General features: G+C 36.4%; 1 protein-coding gene across 6 annotated transcripts in view; it reads left to right on the top strand.

The window, feature by feature from the left end:
- Positions 1–19,961, top strand: part of NALCN (sodium leak channel, non-selective) — a 240,299-nt gene that overhangs the window by 39,751 nt on the left and 180,587 nt on the right. For 4 of the 6 annotated variants that reach the window (XM_048295894.1, XM_048295893.1, XM_048295892.1 and 1 more), the window contains one exon: positions 13,364–13,518. In XM_048295894.1, coding sequence (XP_048151851.1) covers positions 13,364–13,518 — 155 coding nt within the window. Of the gene's footprint in view, positions 1–13,363; positions 13,519–13,544; positions 14,452–19,961 lie in introns of those variants that run through there. The other 2 variants (XM_048295898.1, XM_048295897.1) reach the window with 2 other exon arrangements.

Genomic DNA, 19,961 nt, shown 5'->3' with positions numbered 1-19,961 from the left:
AAAGTTCTGTTCTTCATATTGCAAGAGGAAGCCAGGCAACTAATAGAGCAGGCTGTGGATGTCCTGACATTCACGGGTTAAATAGCAGTTATCACTGAACATCTAACTTAACCTTGAAATGCTGTGCAAAAGAGTCACTTCTAGATGTGCAAGCATTTATAAGGAATATTGAGAAAGAAGTTTTAAAAGAGATCTGTTTCCATTATGTTTCACATCTCTTTCCATGAGTGATCAATTTCATATACTGTTTTGAAAACCAGGTGATTTTTTTTTTTTTGTGTTGTTTTCTGGAAGCTGAATGTGATGCCTAAATTTGATTCGTTTCCCAATCCTTTGGATTAATGCAGTTCAGTAAGGCCTGGGAAATGCTGGAATAGTCATCCTGAGATATTTGTGAGCAGACTGAAGCTATCATCTCAGCTATTTTATTATTTCTGAGAGGTAGTGGAGGGTGGGTGGGAAGCAGAAAAACAGTAGAAGTTTAAAAAGGGAGGAAGGGATAAGTAACAGGGCAAGAGAAGCCAGGGAATTACAGGGAAATACTGTATCCTTGAAAGAATTTGGTGATGAATAAACAAACAAAAAATTTGTAAGCAGTTGGAGGAAAACAAGGAAGTGAGTAGGAGCTAATACGGATTTGTAAAGAATAAACCATGTCAAACAAATATAATTGTCTATGGCAGGATAATAGCCATGTGAATTGGAGAGGAGTGGATGTCATATTTCTTTAGTTTAGAAAGGCTTTATAGCAGTCTCACAGGACATTTTTGTAAGCTGGCAGGAGGAACATGGTTAAGGTGAAAATAATTGTAGAGTAGGTTCAAAACTGCTTAAAAAACCTGCTCAGTGAGATGCTATTAATGTCAGAACAGAAAGAGCAGGGGGTCCACATAAGCCTGCCATGTGCTTTTTGGAGTTTCGTTAACATCCTGCGTGGTGGCACATAGGATACACTTACTGCACTGAGGATGATGGGGGCTTGGGAAGGACTGCACATGTTTTGGAAGGCAAGATTAGAATGAAAATTATCTTGAAAAATTGAAGACATGCTCTGAAAAGTTGGATGAAAGCAGAGACAATGTACTGCACTGAGGAAATACCAACTGTACAAATACAGCATTGTGAGTGATGTGGAAAAGATCTTCATAAAGTGATTTAGGAGCATAATGAAGGAACAGAGATCAACAGTACTGTGCTCCTGTAAAAATGTATAATTGTATTATCATACATCATATAGGCATCATCTGGAGAGGGTCTAAAGGAGGTAAATATATAGAGAGAGAGCAGAGCTGATAGTGTTCAGCAGTTTTTTAACTTAAAAAAGGTAGTGGACATATCACAGGTTTTGAGTGGATAAGCACTTTTGCACAGAGTAAAGGAATCTGGTGTCTCTTTCTGTAATATCCTAGAATAGGAAATACATGTATCAAATTTCAGGACGAAAATTTCATCTCAGATAGGATATTAGGAAAAAGTTTGTAGTGGTAGGGATAAAGTTGCACCTGTCTATTCCTTAGAGAGGCTCTCAGTTTCCCTGCTGAGGATCTTTAAAACAGGCTGTGGGAACTTCTCTTGGGAAATGTAGAAATACACTGTGGCAGAGAACTATATTTAATGTCCTTTTGAGTGTTCCTATCCAACCTTATTTTTCTGTGATTTTATGTGGTCCTTTTTGACATAACAAAAGGTCAGGTATTGTTATCCTGGCCATCTGAAGAGTTTTGCTTTTGCTACATCTCTTTTAAAGGAAGACATATTGGAAGTGAGGAGGATTGGATGCAGAGCTATTGTACATTAGGACAGAAGTGAGAGAGTGGCTTCCTGCAGTTTTTATTGGTTTCTCTCCCTTTGTGTACAAACTTTGGAGTAGGGGTGACAGCCTATTCCTGAATGTTCTGGCTTCATTTTTCATCCTACCCCACATGGACTATCCAAACCTCCCACCAAAACACACTTCTTACTATCAGAGGTGTTATTATTAATTTTTGGGTTCCAGCTATGTAAAATATATTTCTACTCAATCTTTATATACATCTCCCATCCCTATCACTGCTTTTTTAGCCTCTTATGTAGTTGGTCTCTCACTCCCCTGCTCTCTCTCTCATGTAAGATAGAGAAGTTTTTTAATAAATTTCAAGAAAAGGCCCCCAAATCCAACATCAGTCCTTACTGTAGAACACCTGCTGTTATACTCAGTGAACCACATTGTTTGTACTTGACACAACTGTTTGTACTTGACACTAATGCACACCACATTCGCTCTTTTCCAGAGCCTAAAATACTTGCCGCCCTTTTGTCCCTGTTGTAGCAGGCTGTGCTGGTTTCACTGATGTGTGATTTGACCAGTTTTCTTCACAAATCTGTACATCACTGCCACCTTCTTCCTTTCAGCTCCTTGTCTTCATCTCCAGTTCACCTCAAATAAACGCTTAACCTCCTCATGCTCTCTCCTTATGTGGGGCGCCTGCCAAGGCATCAGGAACAAGAGTTCCTGTTACAATTACTGCCTGTTACAATTTGGTCTTTTGTGCTGTCTGCCTCTTTTCTTGATTGTCATGGCCATTGCCCAGCAGCAGTATTAAAACTACAATCCAAACCAATTTATTGTACACCTTCTACCTGGCAGGTTAATGAGAAGGGCTTTTCAGCTGCTATTTGAGGACAAAGCTTTGGTTACAGACTGTCAATGCCTCATTTAATTTTTCTTTAGATCAGGAGGTAGCCTGTAGGCTTGAAGGCTAGACCAATTTGAGATTTTACATTTGGGTATCTTGGAAACCCAGCAATATTTTATATCCCTGAAAAAGTTATTTGACCTTACTGTAGGTCTGCAGCTGCATATTTTATGATACTGCTGTCTGTAATGCCCTGACAGAGAAGCCATTTCACCAGATAAAACAGCGATCAGTTTTGGCAGTAAGTCTTCTTGCCCACTTTGAGTAGCAGTCATGCTATCAAATGGAGATATCAAGCAGCTTTCTCCCAGGTAAAGTGAGAGCTTTGGCAGATGGGCTCAATCAGCTGGCCAGTTACCACATGCTAAATAATTTCCTTTTGGAGATAGCTGGATGATGTTGAAAATTTTTTCTTACGTGCTCAGTGGTAGCAGCCCCTTCTGCTAGGCTAAGTCACATCTCCTGATACTTCAGATGTTTGTGACTGGTGTGTGTAAGTGTATTTGATGAAGGCATTCTGTGTATGGTCTTGACACTTTGCAACACAAGCTTTAGGAAGGAATTGGTTTTGCATGTAGTGCAGATTTGGATTCATGGCAGTATTTTTTTATCATGCTGAAGATAACCCTGTCTTGTGCCTAAGGAGAAAATCTAGTGAGATAAAACTGCATGGTGCCTTGGTCCAAAGAAAGAGTCAGGAATACCTCCCCCATTCAATGGTTGTAGCTAGAACTCTGCTCTGTGGGTGAGGCATCCAAAAGTGCTCATAAGATTTGATGAAAGTAATTCCCAGATGAATTTCAATCTTGGGATTTTCAAATCCTACAGTGCAGATTATTGGCCTTGTGTTTTCCCTATAGTGGTTAGACAGCAACTTAGAAGATATTTTTCTGTATTTCATCCAGAGAAGTCCGATATGTAACATTAGGGTTTTTTTAAGTGGTCCTGAACGTACTTTAAAATGTACTTGGATACAGTCTTCAGCTTAGATTGTTTCATACATTTCAGTTCATGACTTTGTAATTTAAAAGAGAAGAGATGTGGTTTTTTACTCTTTCTTTTAAATTCTATAAATAAATGCTGGTTTTGATTGTAATAGTACTATATGTATGAGATCACTTCAGCTTGTAAATAAGTCTAATTTAATATACCTCAGTGACATGCAGATTCATGCAAGCTAGCTAGATTTGATTTTAAATCTTCCTGTTTATTTCCTGTATATTAAGCACTTAGAGTGACAGCCTCCTTCATTGTGTGAATGCCATTAATTCATGTTGTTTTGATTCCTGTGAAACAGGTTTTGCATTAGCATACGTATCGTGCAATTGTCATTTGAATTCAGCTCCCTCATGACTGATTGTTGCAGTCACAAAAATGGGGTGTCAGAGAGTTGTTATGTCATGTGGAATTTGTTGAAGTCTCAAAGTAGTACTGTTTTTGCATGCTACTTCATAAACAAATGCATACTGGACCTTCTGAAATTTTTGAGCTTTGTTTTCTAGTGCCTGGATGTACATTTCAGCCCTGTCCATAGGAAATATTTCTTCTCATTTTTCTGTGGTGAACTTCAGTGACTTTGTTACTTTGAAGGGTAATGGCTGAGTGATTTGAATTTAATTTCCTCTAGTGCCAGTAACAAGAGATCAAACCAATAGCTTGTCAAATTTGTTGAGTAGCTGCAGCCATCCTGTTTTCATTTGGGCAATGACACTATTGCCTTTGTGTAACATAAGGGATCTGCCATGAGTAGAGAATCATCTGACTTTGATGTTAGCACCTGTGCCAGGAACCTGAATGCCTTGAATTTCCTCTCTGACAGTCACAGAGAGAAAGGTGCCTCAGGAGTGTGGATGAACCCACTGACCTCGAACCTCTGGAGATGTATTTCTCTCTCTCTGTCTTCATTGCCTAAAATGAGGTAGGGTAAGTCAGGACACCAGAGCTGCAGTCTTTACTTGTGCCACTCCTTCTAGAGGTTCAGCAAAAAGGTGTTCAATCTTTGAACTTTTGCATCCTGAAGTGTGAGATAAGTTCAGTGATTTAATCTCAACCTGTTCAAAATTCCTGTGCAGTGAGTAGCAATAGAAGGAACATCAAAGGTATATTTTTAGACCTTAACTTAGGTCACATATGAACTGAAAAAATAATACAATCAAAATCAAATCGAACTTTACTCAGTATTGCTGCCTCACGTAATAGGCAGTCTGATGTAATGATGCCTTATTACTGAATATGGGTGGGAGAAGAAAGTGAGTAAGACCATTACTTTTCTTAATTTGTTGAATAAACATGTAAATAATTTTCTTCTTGTAAAATTGGCCAAAAAAAGGAAGAAAATCCAAGTTCCATCCACAGACTCGATCTTAGACACTACAAGATTGTGAAAACTGGCAAAAAAACCCCAACACTGAAGCCTGAAAGTGAACAGATAAAGAGTGAATAAAAGAGCTAAACTGAATTTCACGATACTAAAAAAATCATTTACCTTTGGAAAAATTACTGAAAGAAAATATATTAGCAGTAGTAAAATATTACTGTATCTATATATTGAATTTAAAATTAAAAGTAACTATTGGATCATCTAGTCAGACTTCAATTTGTTTCACTTCTATGAAACCTTATAGCTTGTGTCTGACTCCAGTGTGTCTCCCAGGTGTGTATCTATTCTTGACTAGTTTGCAGAAGAACAGTCATTAGAAAAGAAACTTCTTGTTTCTTACAAAAACCATTTCACTGTTAAAAAATGTTCCTAATTCATCATTTTAATTTGTCTGGCTTCAACTGTTAGCTTTCTATTCTTGTTATACTTTTTTATGCCAGATTACACAGAACCTTAATTCTTAGTATTTTCTCTGTGTGAATCCACTTACAACAATTGAAGCACCTTTCAATATGCTTTTTAATAAACTAACATTATTTAGCTCTTTAGGTATTTTACTGCAAAATATGTTCTTCAGTGTTGTAATTTTCTTTTTTTTCTATAACTTCCTCAGTTTTTCAAATACTAAACTGTGATCAAAAATATGTATGTAAAATTAATCATAATTTGTATGAGTGTCATACAGAGAGGAACATTAATTCATTATTGCTTTGTGTACAGTCTAGGGGAAGCACTGGCTTTTTCTTGCCATGATGTTATTGGGACCAATATATGCCTTGTTTTATCCCCTCATCTCAAACTTTTATGTGGCACCTGTATTCTATAATACGGTATTTCCATCCTCTTATCCTTTTTAATCTATAGGCCACAGGACATAAGATTTGCTTTCCTACCATTGTAACTTTGCATTTGCCTGTATTAAAGCAGATTTTGGTTTATTTGATCAAGGTAACCAAATAATTCCGACTTGTTAGAATGTCTTGCTCTTATTGTTATTTATGTTTCTATCCTTATTCTTAATTTTATATGTTTCTCTCTCATTGATTCCGGTAGATCATGGTGATCATTTCACTGGCAAGTGTTTTTTTTGACATGTCAGTTAATCAGTTTTCAGCCCATTTAGCTGGGGCTTTATTGATATTATATAGTGCCAACTTTTTAATCAGTCATGTGTTACTGAATTAATTGCTTTACAAAGTCAAAGCTAGGCAATTTTATTTGACAAATCTGTAATCTTATAAAAATCATGTTACTATGATGAGAATTATTTTCTCTAAATCCATTCTGGCTGCCATTTGTTACATTAATGCTCTTTACTCTTTAGCAATTAGACTTTTTACCAGCTCACTCTTTCTTTTGTCTTGGTTGATGTCAGGCTAAGCAGTTGGGCTGCTTGTTCTTTAAAAATTAATGGCATTAGCATTCTTCCGGAATTTCCCTGCTATTTCAAGATTTATTAAAAATTAATGGAAGAGATGCCCTCAGTTATTTGGGCTTGTTGCTTTGAATATAATTATCCCTAGCAGATGCTGTCTGATATTCTCCTCAGTTACTAATTCTTGATTAGTAGAATCTGTGTTTGCCAAGCTAAAATGTAAAATATGGAATGTTGCCAAAGCTTAAGCTATGTGTTTATGTTGTTCGTAAAGCCATGAGTCCTTAAGCATGCCCTATCTTATCTTTTAAAGTGATAAAAATAATGAATAGATATAAGAGACAATCTGTTACCAGAAAGGGTTGAAAGCTTTATAGTTGTAATTACAGATATAATTATGAGAAACATTAAATATGGACGAAGTTTTCACACTTACAGTTTAAAAGATAACACAGATTTTGTTGTTGGATTAAAAACAGGAAACTGGCTCTGTAAGTATGGTACATGATGACTTTAGATTTAAATTTGACCAAAAGCAAAATGCTAAAATTATAAAATATCAGAGGAAGAATTGTGCCTAAACAAATCTGTAGTCCTTAAACCAGAGAGGTACTCTCTGAAATTTCTTTCACTTTCACCAGTGAGTTTGGATGACACTGTTATTGTATTCTCTAGAACCTGTAATAACTCCAGCAGCATCATGGTTCTAAGTCACAGTCTCTTTCTGCACAAGCTAGAAGATCTATCAGTAGAACTCAATTGCAGTATGGTGCCGTTTCACTGAAGTTAGCAATTATATATGTGTCTGACTTCAGTGAGAAGAGAGTTCGCTCACACTGAGTGCACTTTGAAAAAATTCTGCCCAATCATAATGATAAACTACTACTGCAAATTTTAGAACTATCAATATCAGTGATTTATTCATTAATATTGTCCTTTTTAAGATGAGATCATAATGGGGTAATAATTATGAAAATGTTAAATAGAAAACTTCATGATAGAAACAAATCTGTAGCAATTATTATAGCACAATATTATTATTCTAACAACTGTGCAGGAGCAGCTGTTATTATTGTTAGGCCTGTAAAAAGAGCACAAGTGTAAGGAAGTAGTCTAGGAACCATCTGTTAATAGCAGTTGTATGTTCAGAGTTTCCCACAGGAGAAAAGGATTTGATTGGATGAACACAGTAAGAATTAAGATATGGCTTTGGGAATAAGAGACACATTTAAAAGGACAAAGTGAAGGAAATTTGCCTAGGTGTTTAGATTGTTTTCATGGTCACTAAGCAACAAATAAACTTTAAGCTTTCTCCATTTTACTTTTTTACAAGGAATCAGGTGATACAAACAATTTTCCATCTAGGCTTCCTATCTTTCAAGTTCCCAGAGTTTCTGTAAACAAATGTAACTTGGAATACAAAATAAAAATTTTAATATTTTTGACTACCTAATGATATCATCAGGTGTGTAGTAATTGCCATGAACTATCTGAGCTTTTAAGAGGATAAATTCTAAATAGAAAAGTAAATTTAAAACTTCCCTTCTGCACAATGTTTCTGTATGATATTGTCATAAGAATCTTAATTGCAGATTTTCTCATTTTTATTGGTATAAAATTACAGCCATTAGTAATGGTTATGCCATGAATATGTTTTTTTTCTTTCTAATTCTATAAATTATCTTCATTAAGGAAAGTCTTTTGATTGGAGAACAAGGTCATGTGCTCTATAACTGGCTGGAGGTATGGGGGGAAAACAAACTAAGGCTGATGACTTGGCTGATGATAGGAAGTGTTATTTTTTTTAGCTTGAAGAGTTTTAAACTTGATGCACTTACCCATGTGCAGGCATTTGGTGTTACTGATGTATCCAAGACACTCAAGTAGGATACAGGGCTCTCAGAGATGTGCAACCTCCTAGATCAGCATCTAAATGTTAAAAGGGCTACCACAAGGCATCCCAAAGGCCCCAGTAATCTGTGTGAGGAAAATAAAATTGAATTACAAGTCTTGGCTATATTCATGGACTCATTTGTGGGAGGGAGCTTTAAATCTAGAATGTGAAGTGTTGGTGACTAAACAACTTATTCTGCATTTGGTGTGAAAATCTGTTCTTTTGTATGATTCAATGAATTATAAATAAATTTGTAAAAAATTATTTGCTACCCTAGCAATTAGCATTTACTATGTCATATTTTTGACCTGAGAGGTTCCACTACCATTAATATACATCTATACATATTTTGCTTTTATCTTTTGTTGTTTCAAAAGTGGCTCCAAACCATTGTTAAAATCAGAATGCTCTTGTCACAGTTGACCTTACTTTCCAACTATGAATTCAGCTTGTAATTTACATCTCATTTCATAAAATACTGATATAAGATAAAATTTAAAGCTTTAAAAAATGAGTTCATGGACTATAATCATTGTGTTGAATGGTGCAGGGAAGTTGTTTCATAGTAGTAGATCACCCTGATCATCAGAATAAATACAAATTAATTAGATGTTATTGACCTATATATGTAAGAGAGCAGTGTATTATTATTCATCAGACAACTTGTCTAAAGTCAATGTAGAAACACAGTATTACTTCATCAGAAAGTATTTATTTGGGAGATCCTAGCCCATCATCCATTTAATTTCAGCTTCAGGAACAACTTCTGTGTACCATGGAGTTCTCTGAATTTATTTTAAGTTTCTTGCTGGAGTCTCACTAACTTGGTTCTTTTCCCTTGTGTTCTGGCAATATGGCAAAGCAGAAGCATCTCTTCTGAAATGTACAGGAATGGATTTTTTTTTTTTTTTTTGGAGTTTTATGTTCAGAATTAGATGTCTAGCAGAAGAAAAGACTATAATTCTTGGTATCTAAAAGAAAAATATTTTATCAGTCATCTGATCTAAGCTTATTTCTGTATTAGTACTTTCTATACAGCAGTGTCCATTTTGTGTTTAGGTTCTATCACTTTCTGAATTCATTACTTGACATTAAATTACAGTTATTGAGAGTAACCTTTAAAGTCTTCAGAACTGCATAATCTTTCTCTGTTCTCAAAGGTTTTTTGTTATCCTTCATCATATGTTTGGTGTGATTTTGATGAAGCTGGGTTCATAAGGTCCCCCAGGTCACTAATGAAAATGGATCGCACAGAAATCAGTGCCAACTCCTCTGAGACCCCAGTTAATGTATTGCTCCCTCTTTGGAAGCTGCACAGTTACTACTTATTTGCTTCATGATGTACCAGCCATTTTTATGTCTGCTGTGGTATTTTTAACATGCAGTAGCTCTCCAGTCAGCAGCTGGGCAGTGCCTGGTTTTGTACAGGGACAGACATGAGGTTCCTTTTAACAAATGCAGAAAATCCTTCAGCTCCAGCTAAGTCATTTTTACTTATTAATTTCTTTACCTAACTGACCATTTGAAATTATTTTTTTTATTACCTTATCAATAAATATACCTCTTAGGTTTAGTTTTGGGGTTTTTTAAAATTTTCTGGATCTGGAAACTACATAAGAAGCTTGCTAATTTTGAATAGCTTTCTGGTCATATCTTAGAAAATTAATAGAATACCAGAATAAAAAAAATCCCATTTTTTTCCCCATCTCTATTTTCAACAGAGAAAGTCAGGCTGGCAGAAAACAAGAAGCTAGAAGCTACCGTGGTAATTTGTCTCTTAAGGTGTCAAAACCCCTCTTTGAAGAACTGCCCTAATAAGGAGAAGGTACTAAAAGAGAGATTGTTCTCACATCACACAGTGGTTGAAAGACCAGCTTTGTAACAGATGCCATGGAAAAGAGGCACTGTACTCCCAAGAGATAACAGTTCAGGTTCTTCCTGTGATGTACACATGTATGTAATCATAACATTCTTCAGGCACTTAAAAACATGTCAGAGTAACAGTCCTATGTCTTTTGCAACAATCTTGTTATTGAAGGATGCCTATCAAGTGATGTGGAGTCAATTATCTCCTTCTGCATCCTTGGCATTCCTGTGGAGAACTAATTTCTCAGCTCGCTTGTTGGGTTGATGCTGCACTCCACAGACATTGAATACTCTGCATAGAAATATTGTTGGTCTATTGGGATGAATTATTTCTTGTTCATAAATTTATCTGGGCACCCTGTTCAGCAAGACATTTAAGCACATTGCCTAATTGAACTTTTGAGATGCTTAAAACTAGGTATGTGCTGAATCAGTATCTCAGTACTTAATTGATATTGAGTATGTCCCATGAAGGAATAAAATTTAAGTCATCTTATATTGAAAACATCTGGTGAGTCTATGCTTATTTACTGTCTAGAGGCAGAACACAATTTGCCAAGTGACAGTGATCCAAAAAGGCCTGTATCTGTACAAGTGCTATAAGCAGAGATTCTTCATTTTTACCCTAAATCATACTCAATGCATGGGGTCAGTTTTTTTTTTCTTTCAGAAGGAGGTTAAATAAAAAAATGGTCTAGGTTTAAATGAAGCACTTAAATGAATGCTTTTCATTGCAGTGATTGAGCCAGCAATGCTTTTAATAATATGCCCTCACACTGCTGGCCTCTTGGGATTTGAGGGATTTTCTAATGCAAACCATGATGTGAAGTTCATTAACTACCAGTGTACCAGTGTTCATTAGCTACTGGGGTTCTGAATCTTCCTGAGCCAATGAATTAATCTTAATTTCTAAAAATATATGTAAAATATTGTTTTATGTTAGTCCTATATATTATAATGACTTTTGGATGGCAGTATCATAAATCTAACATAAAGCATACAACTGGGTATGAATTAACATCTTCTAGTTTAAAGGAATTAGGGTGCACAGATTAATTTTTAAATTCTTGAGTGACATGTGCTGAGCATGTTTACAAAAGTGGAACAAATACACATATGCTTGTGTATCTTGTATTTTTAGTTATGCACATTTGTAAATTTCAGGGTGTTCTTTAAAACTCCATCTGGAACTGTGCATGTCTGTGTGTGCATCCATGCAGATATATATGTCTCCCTGGTATCATGAAGAAATGACTACAGGATAGATGTGACAATAGTTATTTATCTGCATTTATAATTGCTTAGGAAAAATTTTGTAGGAAGCTTTGGTTTCACACCGACAGATTTCAACTAATGTATTGCTATTCCATGCAGTGCATAAAAGCAATAAAAATAAAGTAATTAAAGCTTCTGTTCACCCAATTTAGTTGTCAAAATGCATCTGTGAGTTAGATTAAAGGAAAAGGACTTCAGAAAAACAATAAGATGCTAATTATCCTAAAGGGCAGGCTGAAAAGTTTCCCCTTTTCTGTGGACAAGCAAGATTAAAATGATATATTTTAAGACACTGGTTAAAGCCTTGGGATAACAGGGTGAATACTACAACATTTTTTTGTAACTTTCAGCAATTCATTTTGGGTGTTTTTATACCAAAAGTCTGTGCTGTAACCAGGAGGTCAAAATCAACCTGAACATGAATGGAAAATGGTGTTGACTTTTTTTTCTCAGACCAGAACTCACTGTGATTAGCTTTTCACATCTGATTTGAAATTGCCCTAGGCCTGAACCAAAAATCAGGGTTTTCATATGCTGGATGAGAGAATACAAGCAGGGAGGAAAAACAGTTGTTGTTTAGCTGTGTGCTCATTCAGCAGAGTTGGAGCCTTATTTGGACCTTTCTTCTCTTTGGTTTGCCCAGCAGCCCCACAGCACAAGTGATGTGAATCCCCACTTCTGTGCTGTGTGGCTTTGCAGACCCTGACAGGGACCTGCTCAGGGTGGAGCGGGATGGTTTGCTGAGGTTGCCTCTTAACCAAACGACTTCTGGGAAAATGGGGTGACCAGTCTTTGGTTTTGGCAGAGGACTGTGTATTGTGATTATTAACTGGGCACTGTAAGTGATTAGGGGGAATCAACTGCCTGAGCTTCTCCTTCCCAAAGTTTGGGAGTACTTAGGTAACCCATATTTATGTGTACATGCGAGAGGCATATATTTAATAGAACAGAGAGCAACAAACTTGTCCCTCTCCTTTTAGCTTCTATGGCCCTTAGCTCTGGGCCTACCTAAATTCCCATTTTGTCCAGTGTGACAAAGCCTCCAACAGCTCAACCACAGCTGCCAGAGAAACAGGGAAAACAAGTGATGCTCAGCCTCTGACAACAGTGAAAAATGACCAACACTGTGTCACTGTGTTGGGGCACTGTCCCTTGTCTCATGATCTTTCTATTTTAAAATGTTACTAACAGTCAGTTACATAAATCAGTTTGAACCAATTCAAACCAGTTCAAATTTTTTCACCTCTTCTACTAAATCATTGCTGGACTGACCTAGAAGTAAATCAGATCTGTTTCAGTCACAGCAGTGCCTAGATACTAATTGCACTACACAAGTAATGGTTTGACTTCTTTCCTGTGACCCTTCATCCATGGTGGAAACCTGTCCTGACCAAGTTACAAGAAGCTGAATACATATTCAGGTGATTGACAAGTCATCCACAAGGATCCTTTTAAGGAGTGTCAAAGCAAGCACAGGTAATGCCTTTGTAAGTCAAAGTCATAATATTGGCTGCAGTTGAACACACTCTCAGGATCTGCAAAGGAGCTTGAAACATCGTGTCCAAATTGCATTACAGAGCAGTTGGAACAGCTGAATGTTAACTCTTCCATTTCTTGGAGAGTCTCCATTTTTATGGGATCTCTAGGCATTAGTATGAAATTTCTGCTGTTAGTATTTGTACTGTCATTGCCTAAGGCTGAAGTTGTAGGAGAGTGTTAGCTTGCTCTTTACAATAAGTGCTTAATTAATGAAAACAGCGTATACCAAAGAACATCAGATAGTAAAAATAACTGCTGATGAACTTTTCACTTTAGTCTTCTCACTTTCAACACTTTCAGATGTGTAGTTTTGCTATGGGCTGAGTTTATGTAACAACTTAATTTTGTATTTTTCACAGAAATGTAACCTGGAATAATTTAGCTATCCCAGACACCCACTGTTCCAGAGAGCTAGAAGAAGGTTACCAGTGCCCACCTGGATTTAAATGCATGGACCTTGAAGATCTGGGACTAAGCAGGCAAGAGCTGGGCTACAGTGGCTTTAATGAGATAGGTCTGTCCTACTGGTAAAATCCATTTCAGTATCCATTTTAAAATGTTTTTGAGATGAATGGAACAGATAGTTCATGTCTGTACTGAAAAGACATCAAGTGCAATCAGTATTCTACTCAAGTAGAGCACATGCCAGAAGGAGAGGCTGTGCTATTTGTTTTGCAGTTAAGATATATTTTTACATTGCCTGGGATCCCAGGATTTAAATAACTTTAAAACAATGTCTTTATAAGGAGTCAACTGTTGATTATCACCAGTATGCAAATGTGATGACTAATTTCTGTGTTTTATTTTTGATTCATTTTAGAGTATAAAATTCCTTCTGTTTGTCTAATTTTAGTAGTAATTCCCATGCAAAAAAAATCCCATCCAGAATTACTTTGATAATCATCTTGTTACTAAGGAGAAGATGGGAGAAAAAATGATACCATGTTATCTGTGGCAATCTTGATCCAAACTGTGTAAGTCAGAACATCAGCCAGAAAAATCATTGAGAGTCAGGCAGATTTTGCAAAACTGGTGCAATTTGTGTTCTGTGCAAATCACTGCAGTTACCAGGAGAATACGTTCTCTGACAGCTGCAATGTGTTGTGCCATCCCCATGAGGAAATGAGTGTAGAACACAAAAGCAGGAAAGGTGGCAAGAGCATGGGCAGCCGTGGCAAGATCCGCATCCAAATGGAAAATATGCAGTTACTCTGTCAGAACATTGTGGTTATCTCACATTTATTTAACAGACAGAGGTCTAACAGGAGTCTGCAGCTGTAAATTTTCATTTCAGGACAGGTAGGGAAGTACCTTCAAATGACAGAACATACCCACAGGCTGAATTCTTTCTGATGCATCTCTTTGACTCTGATAAGCTTTTTTTTTTCCTTTTCATTTTTCTGGCTTGAGCTCCAGACTGTTATCCTGGCCTCAGCTGAATTTGAAGGTAATGAAAAGATTTAATGACTGAATGTCTGCAATCCAAAAAGTTTTTTTGAATATCGAAAGTCTTTACAGCTGAAATTGCTTCAGTTGGTTCCTAAATATTCAGGTTGCTGACTATACACTATGAGCCAGAGAGTTACAAGAAAGTCTCAGAGTCGTGCTACAACAAGTACTCTGTAATACCAAATAATTTCTGAACAAAAAGTCCCATTTATGTCCTTTATTTTTTCTTGTGAGAGAGGGAGAAAAACCTGATTTCAACCAAGCACCATTCTGTTTTGACTCCCTGTGGGAGTCAAAAGAGTACCATTTGTACCAGTACTGCTAAATGAATAACACTATCAATAGTACCAAATTTTCTATAATTTTTTTCTTCTGTAGATCTCAAAGGATAATCCTGTCTGATCTCTCAGTCAACCTTGAGATTTACTGCCATGCCTGGAAGAACATGGGCTGAGTTCACACTAGAACCTAAAACCATCCACATTCAAGTTCTGTAGTTCCAGGTAGTTTGGAAGGGGAGCACAAGATAGGGGTATTGTCAGAATAATTAGGCCTCAGATTGAAATCACCCTTCTTATCTTGACATATGAAATTATTAGTGGCATTGAAGGGTGTTGTTCTAGCTGCCTACCTGGTCAACAGGGAAAAGTAGTTGCAATGTCTTAGACAAGCTTCAATGGGTAGAAGAGTTGAATGAGACCCAGAGTGCTTAAATAAAGGAGGCCAGCTTGTTTTTAGTGATGGGGGCAGGTTGGCAAAGGCAGGTGAAATGTTTTGTCCATGGATGCCTTCAAAACTGGTTAAAAAATCAGGACTGAAACTCTGGTCTCCTGAGTCATAGTCCTATGCCTTATCAATGTGTATTTCTGAGTATTGCATTTTAAAGGTCAGAGATAGCTAATAGACCTAGGAGACCTGTAGCTGATAAATTGTTTTTGTCTAGAAATAGGTAACCAGGATAAAACACCTCTAAGTACAGTAGCCAGAAGTTAAATTGAATATCAGTTGAAGGCTGATTACTAAACTTTAAAATACTGAGTAAGACACAGAAGCTTTCCTACAAAATGTTAAATAAGCTTCCTCAAATTAGGATTGTTACAAACAGGATTATAACCATCACGTATATCAATATTTTATAAATATCCTTTTTGTGATGCACCTTTGTATGTAGTTAACAGGTAAGTAATGAAATAAATCTTTTCTGTGTAATTATACTATTTTATTGTACTTTCATTTGTATTTCATTTGCAGTTATTATGATGCAGCCTGTCCTGTTGGATCCTGAAATCCTATCATTACAAAAATCACAAGAGTATAGCAGTTTTACAACTACTTTATAATTAGTAACTCTTAATTTGTGGCATATAAGTACAAGCTATGAATATTTGATCATTTCTGTTATTTTTGTTCTCTTGAAAGAAAAAAGAAGGGATTTTTACAATTTTATTGCTGGGTGAAGACCAAGCTGTCCTAATCAGATAAAAGTTAATAGAGTTTTTAATGCTGTGAATATACCAATTAGGTAGCTTCCTATTTGGAAAATACCTTGATTTTGGCCATACCTTGGTCCCACTTTTATAATTAGCTTTGACTTTAAAGGATGAAAGTTGGAAACATGATAGTGTTCGTTTTGGTACTTACTCAAATAAATAAAATATATTTATTTCTCAAGTTTTCTATTTTTAGTTCTGAGGTGTTCTGTTTATCTGTTTTATGTATGTTTCCATGCAAGCGTATACATATTGTTTAAGGAAGAACATTGTTATAGACTACTGATAAATGTGTCTGGAAGTCATCTTGTCAAGATAATTTAGGCCATCTCCTTCTGATGAGAAACAGACTTCATCATCTTTCCAGGCAACTTACTGTGTTGCTTCATTGTCTGTACTCTTAGGAAGATTTTCCTAAAGCATAACCTGAATCTTTCTTCTTTATGCAATTTAAGATAGTAATTTCTCACCTTATTCACTACTGGCATAGACAAAACCTTAAAAAAAAAGCGTTTCTGCATCTTTCGTTATGCCTTCCATATGGCTCTAAATGTTTCAGTCTTTTGCTAAAAGACTTACATTTTATACTTTGAATTGTTCTTACTGTCCTTCTCTAGACCTTCTCTGGCTGATTCAACACTTTGTTGAAATGCAGTGCTGTCAGAATACCCCAGTAGAGCCATAATTTTATGTGGTTTTAAGCTCTGTTACAATTTCTACATCCCAGTGAGATGTTTTCCATTTTCAGAACAGCATGTTGTGGGTGATTCATGTTTTTCTAATTTATTACAGCCCTTGTGTCCTACTGAAAGAGCTGCCATCCCTGTTTTCTATCCTTTTTTTATTTACTTATTTCTTTTAAAATGTAAACCCTTACACTTGTCTCTGTTGAATAGCATACTTTCTTTTGTTTTTCCAGACTATTTCTTCAATTTGAAAGATCTTTTGGAGTTTTAAATCTCTCCTCCTGATTACTTGTGCTGCCTTTTATCTTACTTTTATCTGAAATTACATGAGTATCATTTATATTCTATCAACCTGATCAAGAGTGAAGAAATAAATAGAACCAGACCAAGATTAGTCTCTGGAACTTTGACAGTCTTCCTTTTCTGACAGTGTTTCATTAATAGCTGCTCATAAGGACACCTAACAAATGGTTTTGCACCCATCACAGAGCAGTGTCACCTAGCCATATTCCTGTGTGTTGTCATGGCAAGACAGTGTTAAAAGACTTTAAAAGCCTTTTAAAAGATGTAGACCATCAAGTGTTTCCTTTCTCTTTACAAAACTGGCCTCCATTCCACATTTGTACAGCAACGATACAGGAAGATTTGAGCCATAGGTTGTCAAGTGCCTGTGCCCTTTAATATATATTAATAACATGATATTTACACAAGGTGATTGTGAAGATCATTTTCCAAAACAGGCCACATCAGCATATATCTACAGCTAATGCCTCTGTCCTTCAATGTGCATATTTCTAGATTGCATGTAGAATGAAGTAAAGACCAATTAGTATTGCCCATTTTGCAAGTGTAATCTCTAAAGAGAGCGCAGTTACTAAAAGCCAGGGAAGTTCTGTCTGGCAGTACCTCTGGAAAAGTTATAAGCAAAAATCACAGAGGTCTACCTCATAACTGTTCATGAAACTGAAGAATTGATGAAACAGGAGTCAATTAGCTGAGCTTTCAGTACCTCAAATCCTTTTGTCTCTGAAGTTCTGAAACGGGAGGAAGGATAGTAAGGAAAGAATAAGGTACCCCTTTAGGTGAGGTGACTTCAGCTGTTTCAGGTTCCACCTGATGGGAGGCTACCGGAAGTTCTTGCTTTCCCATAGTAAATTGCTTATGAACTCAGTAGAAACCCAGCTACTCTTTCCAACAGTTTGACACAGAACTTGACTTCTTAAGTAGGTGTTGTAACAGTGTGAGCCTTAATGTAAAATTGAATCTTTTATTCTTCAGGGTGCCTGAAAGATTTTTTGAGCACTACGTGTGGGGCTGAATGGAAGTAAGAGAAAGGATATGAATGAAAGGCTTGGAAGCCTGTGTGGACGTGGGTAGCAAAGTTCCTCACTATTGACTGTACCTGTATGGTACTGTCAAGCTCTTCTCTTTCTCAGACTTCTTAGCTGGTTTTGATTCAGGCTTCTATAAAAAGATTGATGTTTTCTTCATCTTAGAACAGCCTTCAGCCTTGTCTCCCACTGGGAGCATCAGATATGTTCACAGCTAGCCTGTTTCTTCTTTCTGATTGTGTTCTTTTCTTCTCTGTATTTTTCCTAGCCATGTTTAATTGCGTAGGGTGCAGCTGAGACCGTGACAGTATTATGAAGTGTGTAAGACAAGTTGAGCTAAATATTGAGAAAAATTACTTTTTTTTTTTTGTGAACAGACACTACTAATTTTAAAAATTATTAGTCATATGATTATATTTGTTTAAGTATTTGCACCTAAAAAGCATAAATATAATTGTTGAATTAAATACGAGCATACAAGTCTTGGGAATTGGAGGGCTATGACAAGTACTTCTACCTTACATCTAACTGTTTATCTGAGTGTGCATCTACCTTTACTCAATATTTAACATGGCAGTAACTGCTATCAGGGCCACACTGAGGGTGTTGGCAGAGGGGTCTATTCATAGGGTTCTGTTGAAAAGGGTGCTTCATAGATGCAAATGTGCCAGAATCCCCGCTATTGTTGGATCCTGTACAGATTTCCTCCTTACCTGCACTTTCCACACTGTACAGATTCTTTTGCATTCAGGTTTTTGTAACATCAGCTAGTAATCATTCCACATGCCTCATGGGTGCAATCATCTGCAATCATCTACAGATGTACACTTGCAGCACATCACTGATTTCACTCTTCACATAATTCTGGAGAAGGTTTTTTCCATGATTTACAGTGATTTGCATTGCTTCAAATAGTCTCAAAAGGAAAAGGAAGTCCCAAATTAAGATACCTAAAGGTTTAAAAATATTCTACAAAGTAAGAAAGAGAAGTTTTAGGTCATGAGAGATCATTGTGAAAGGAGGAGGAGGAGATCTAATTGTATCCTTATCATCAACCCATCTACCAATTGCTAGGGCTAGTATCCTATTAAATTATACTAATTACTTCTTGTACCTGCAAAGAGTATTTGAGAAAGACCACCATGTTAATGGCCATTTTACATACAGGAGATAAACACTCATACTTTATCTTGAAGACAAATAACAAAATTTCCATGGTAAGGAGGGCTTCAAAGTCTATATACAAAGACTACATCTGTGTTAAATCTTACTTGCCTTACAGTAGAAGTGAACACTGCTCATTGGCACAGTGAGCCAGCAAAACCATCCGATTTTATGGCCTGTGAAACAGCAACAGAGCTTTGGGTCTCAGATATTTCCCACTTTTATTACAAGGACTTCTTCCTTTTAATGTGGGACCCAGAAATTAAATATTTTTTGCATGCCTACATTTGAGAGCCTTTTTAAAATTGATAACTGTATGAAAAAAAATTGTATGTCACTGTGAAAAATGTCTGCCATGGTTAGATTAAAAGTGAACATAATTTAATGTTTGTGAAAGGAAACTTCACAGTGGGACCGAATTTCCTCAATTCTCTTATAGGTATTGTTTTAATAAAAGACTCATTCAATGATCAAAATAGCCCCTTTGTTTACCCATAAATTGGATAAACAATTTAAATTTTGATGGGGAAAATACTTGTGAGTGTGCAACCAGTTGGAATTGCAAAGGCATTGCTCTTAGAGTGGAAGATTGGGTGGCATTCGGTGCATTGTTCAGAAGGAAGGAATTAAGATTAAGTTAGCATGCTGTGAATCTGGATCTGCCACAATCCATTAAGTAAATTTTCCATGAGAGATTTTAATGTTTCTTAGAAATTGGGTACCTGTCTCTTGGACTAGAATTCATAATGGCCACAGAGTTTGTTGAGTGGTGTGATGTCATAAACACTTAAAGAGCAAAAATCTGGAGAAGGAGGAAGGATGCTCACACCAGTCTAA

Source organism: Corvus hawaiiensis, chromosome 2 (genome assembly GCF_020740725.1).
Source record: "Corvus hawaiiensis isolate bCorHaw1 chromosome 2, bCorHaw1.pri.cur, whole genome shotgun sequence".
Classification (NCBI taxonomy): domain Eukaryota; kingdom Metazoa; phylum Chordata; class Aves; order Passeriformes; family Corvidae; genus Corvus; species Corvus hawaiiensis.
This window is presented reverse-complemented; position numbering and strand designations above follow the sequence as displayed.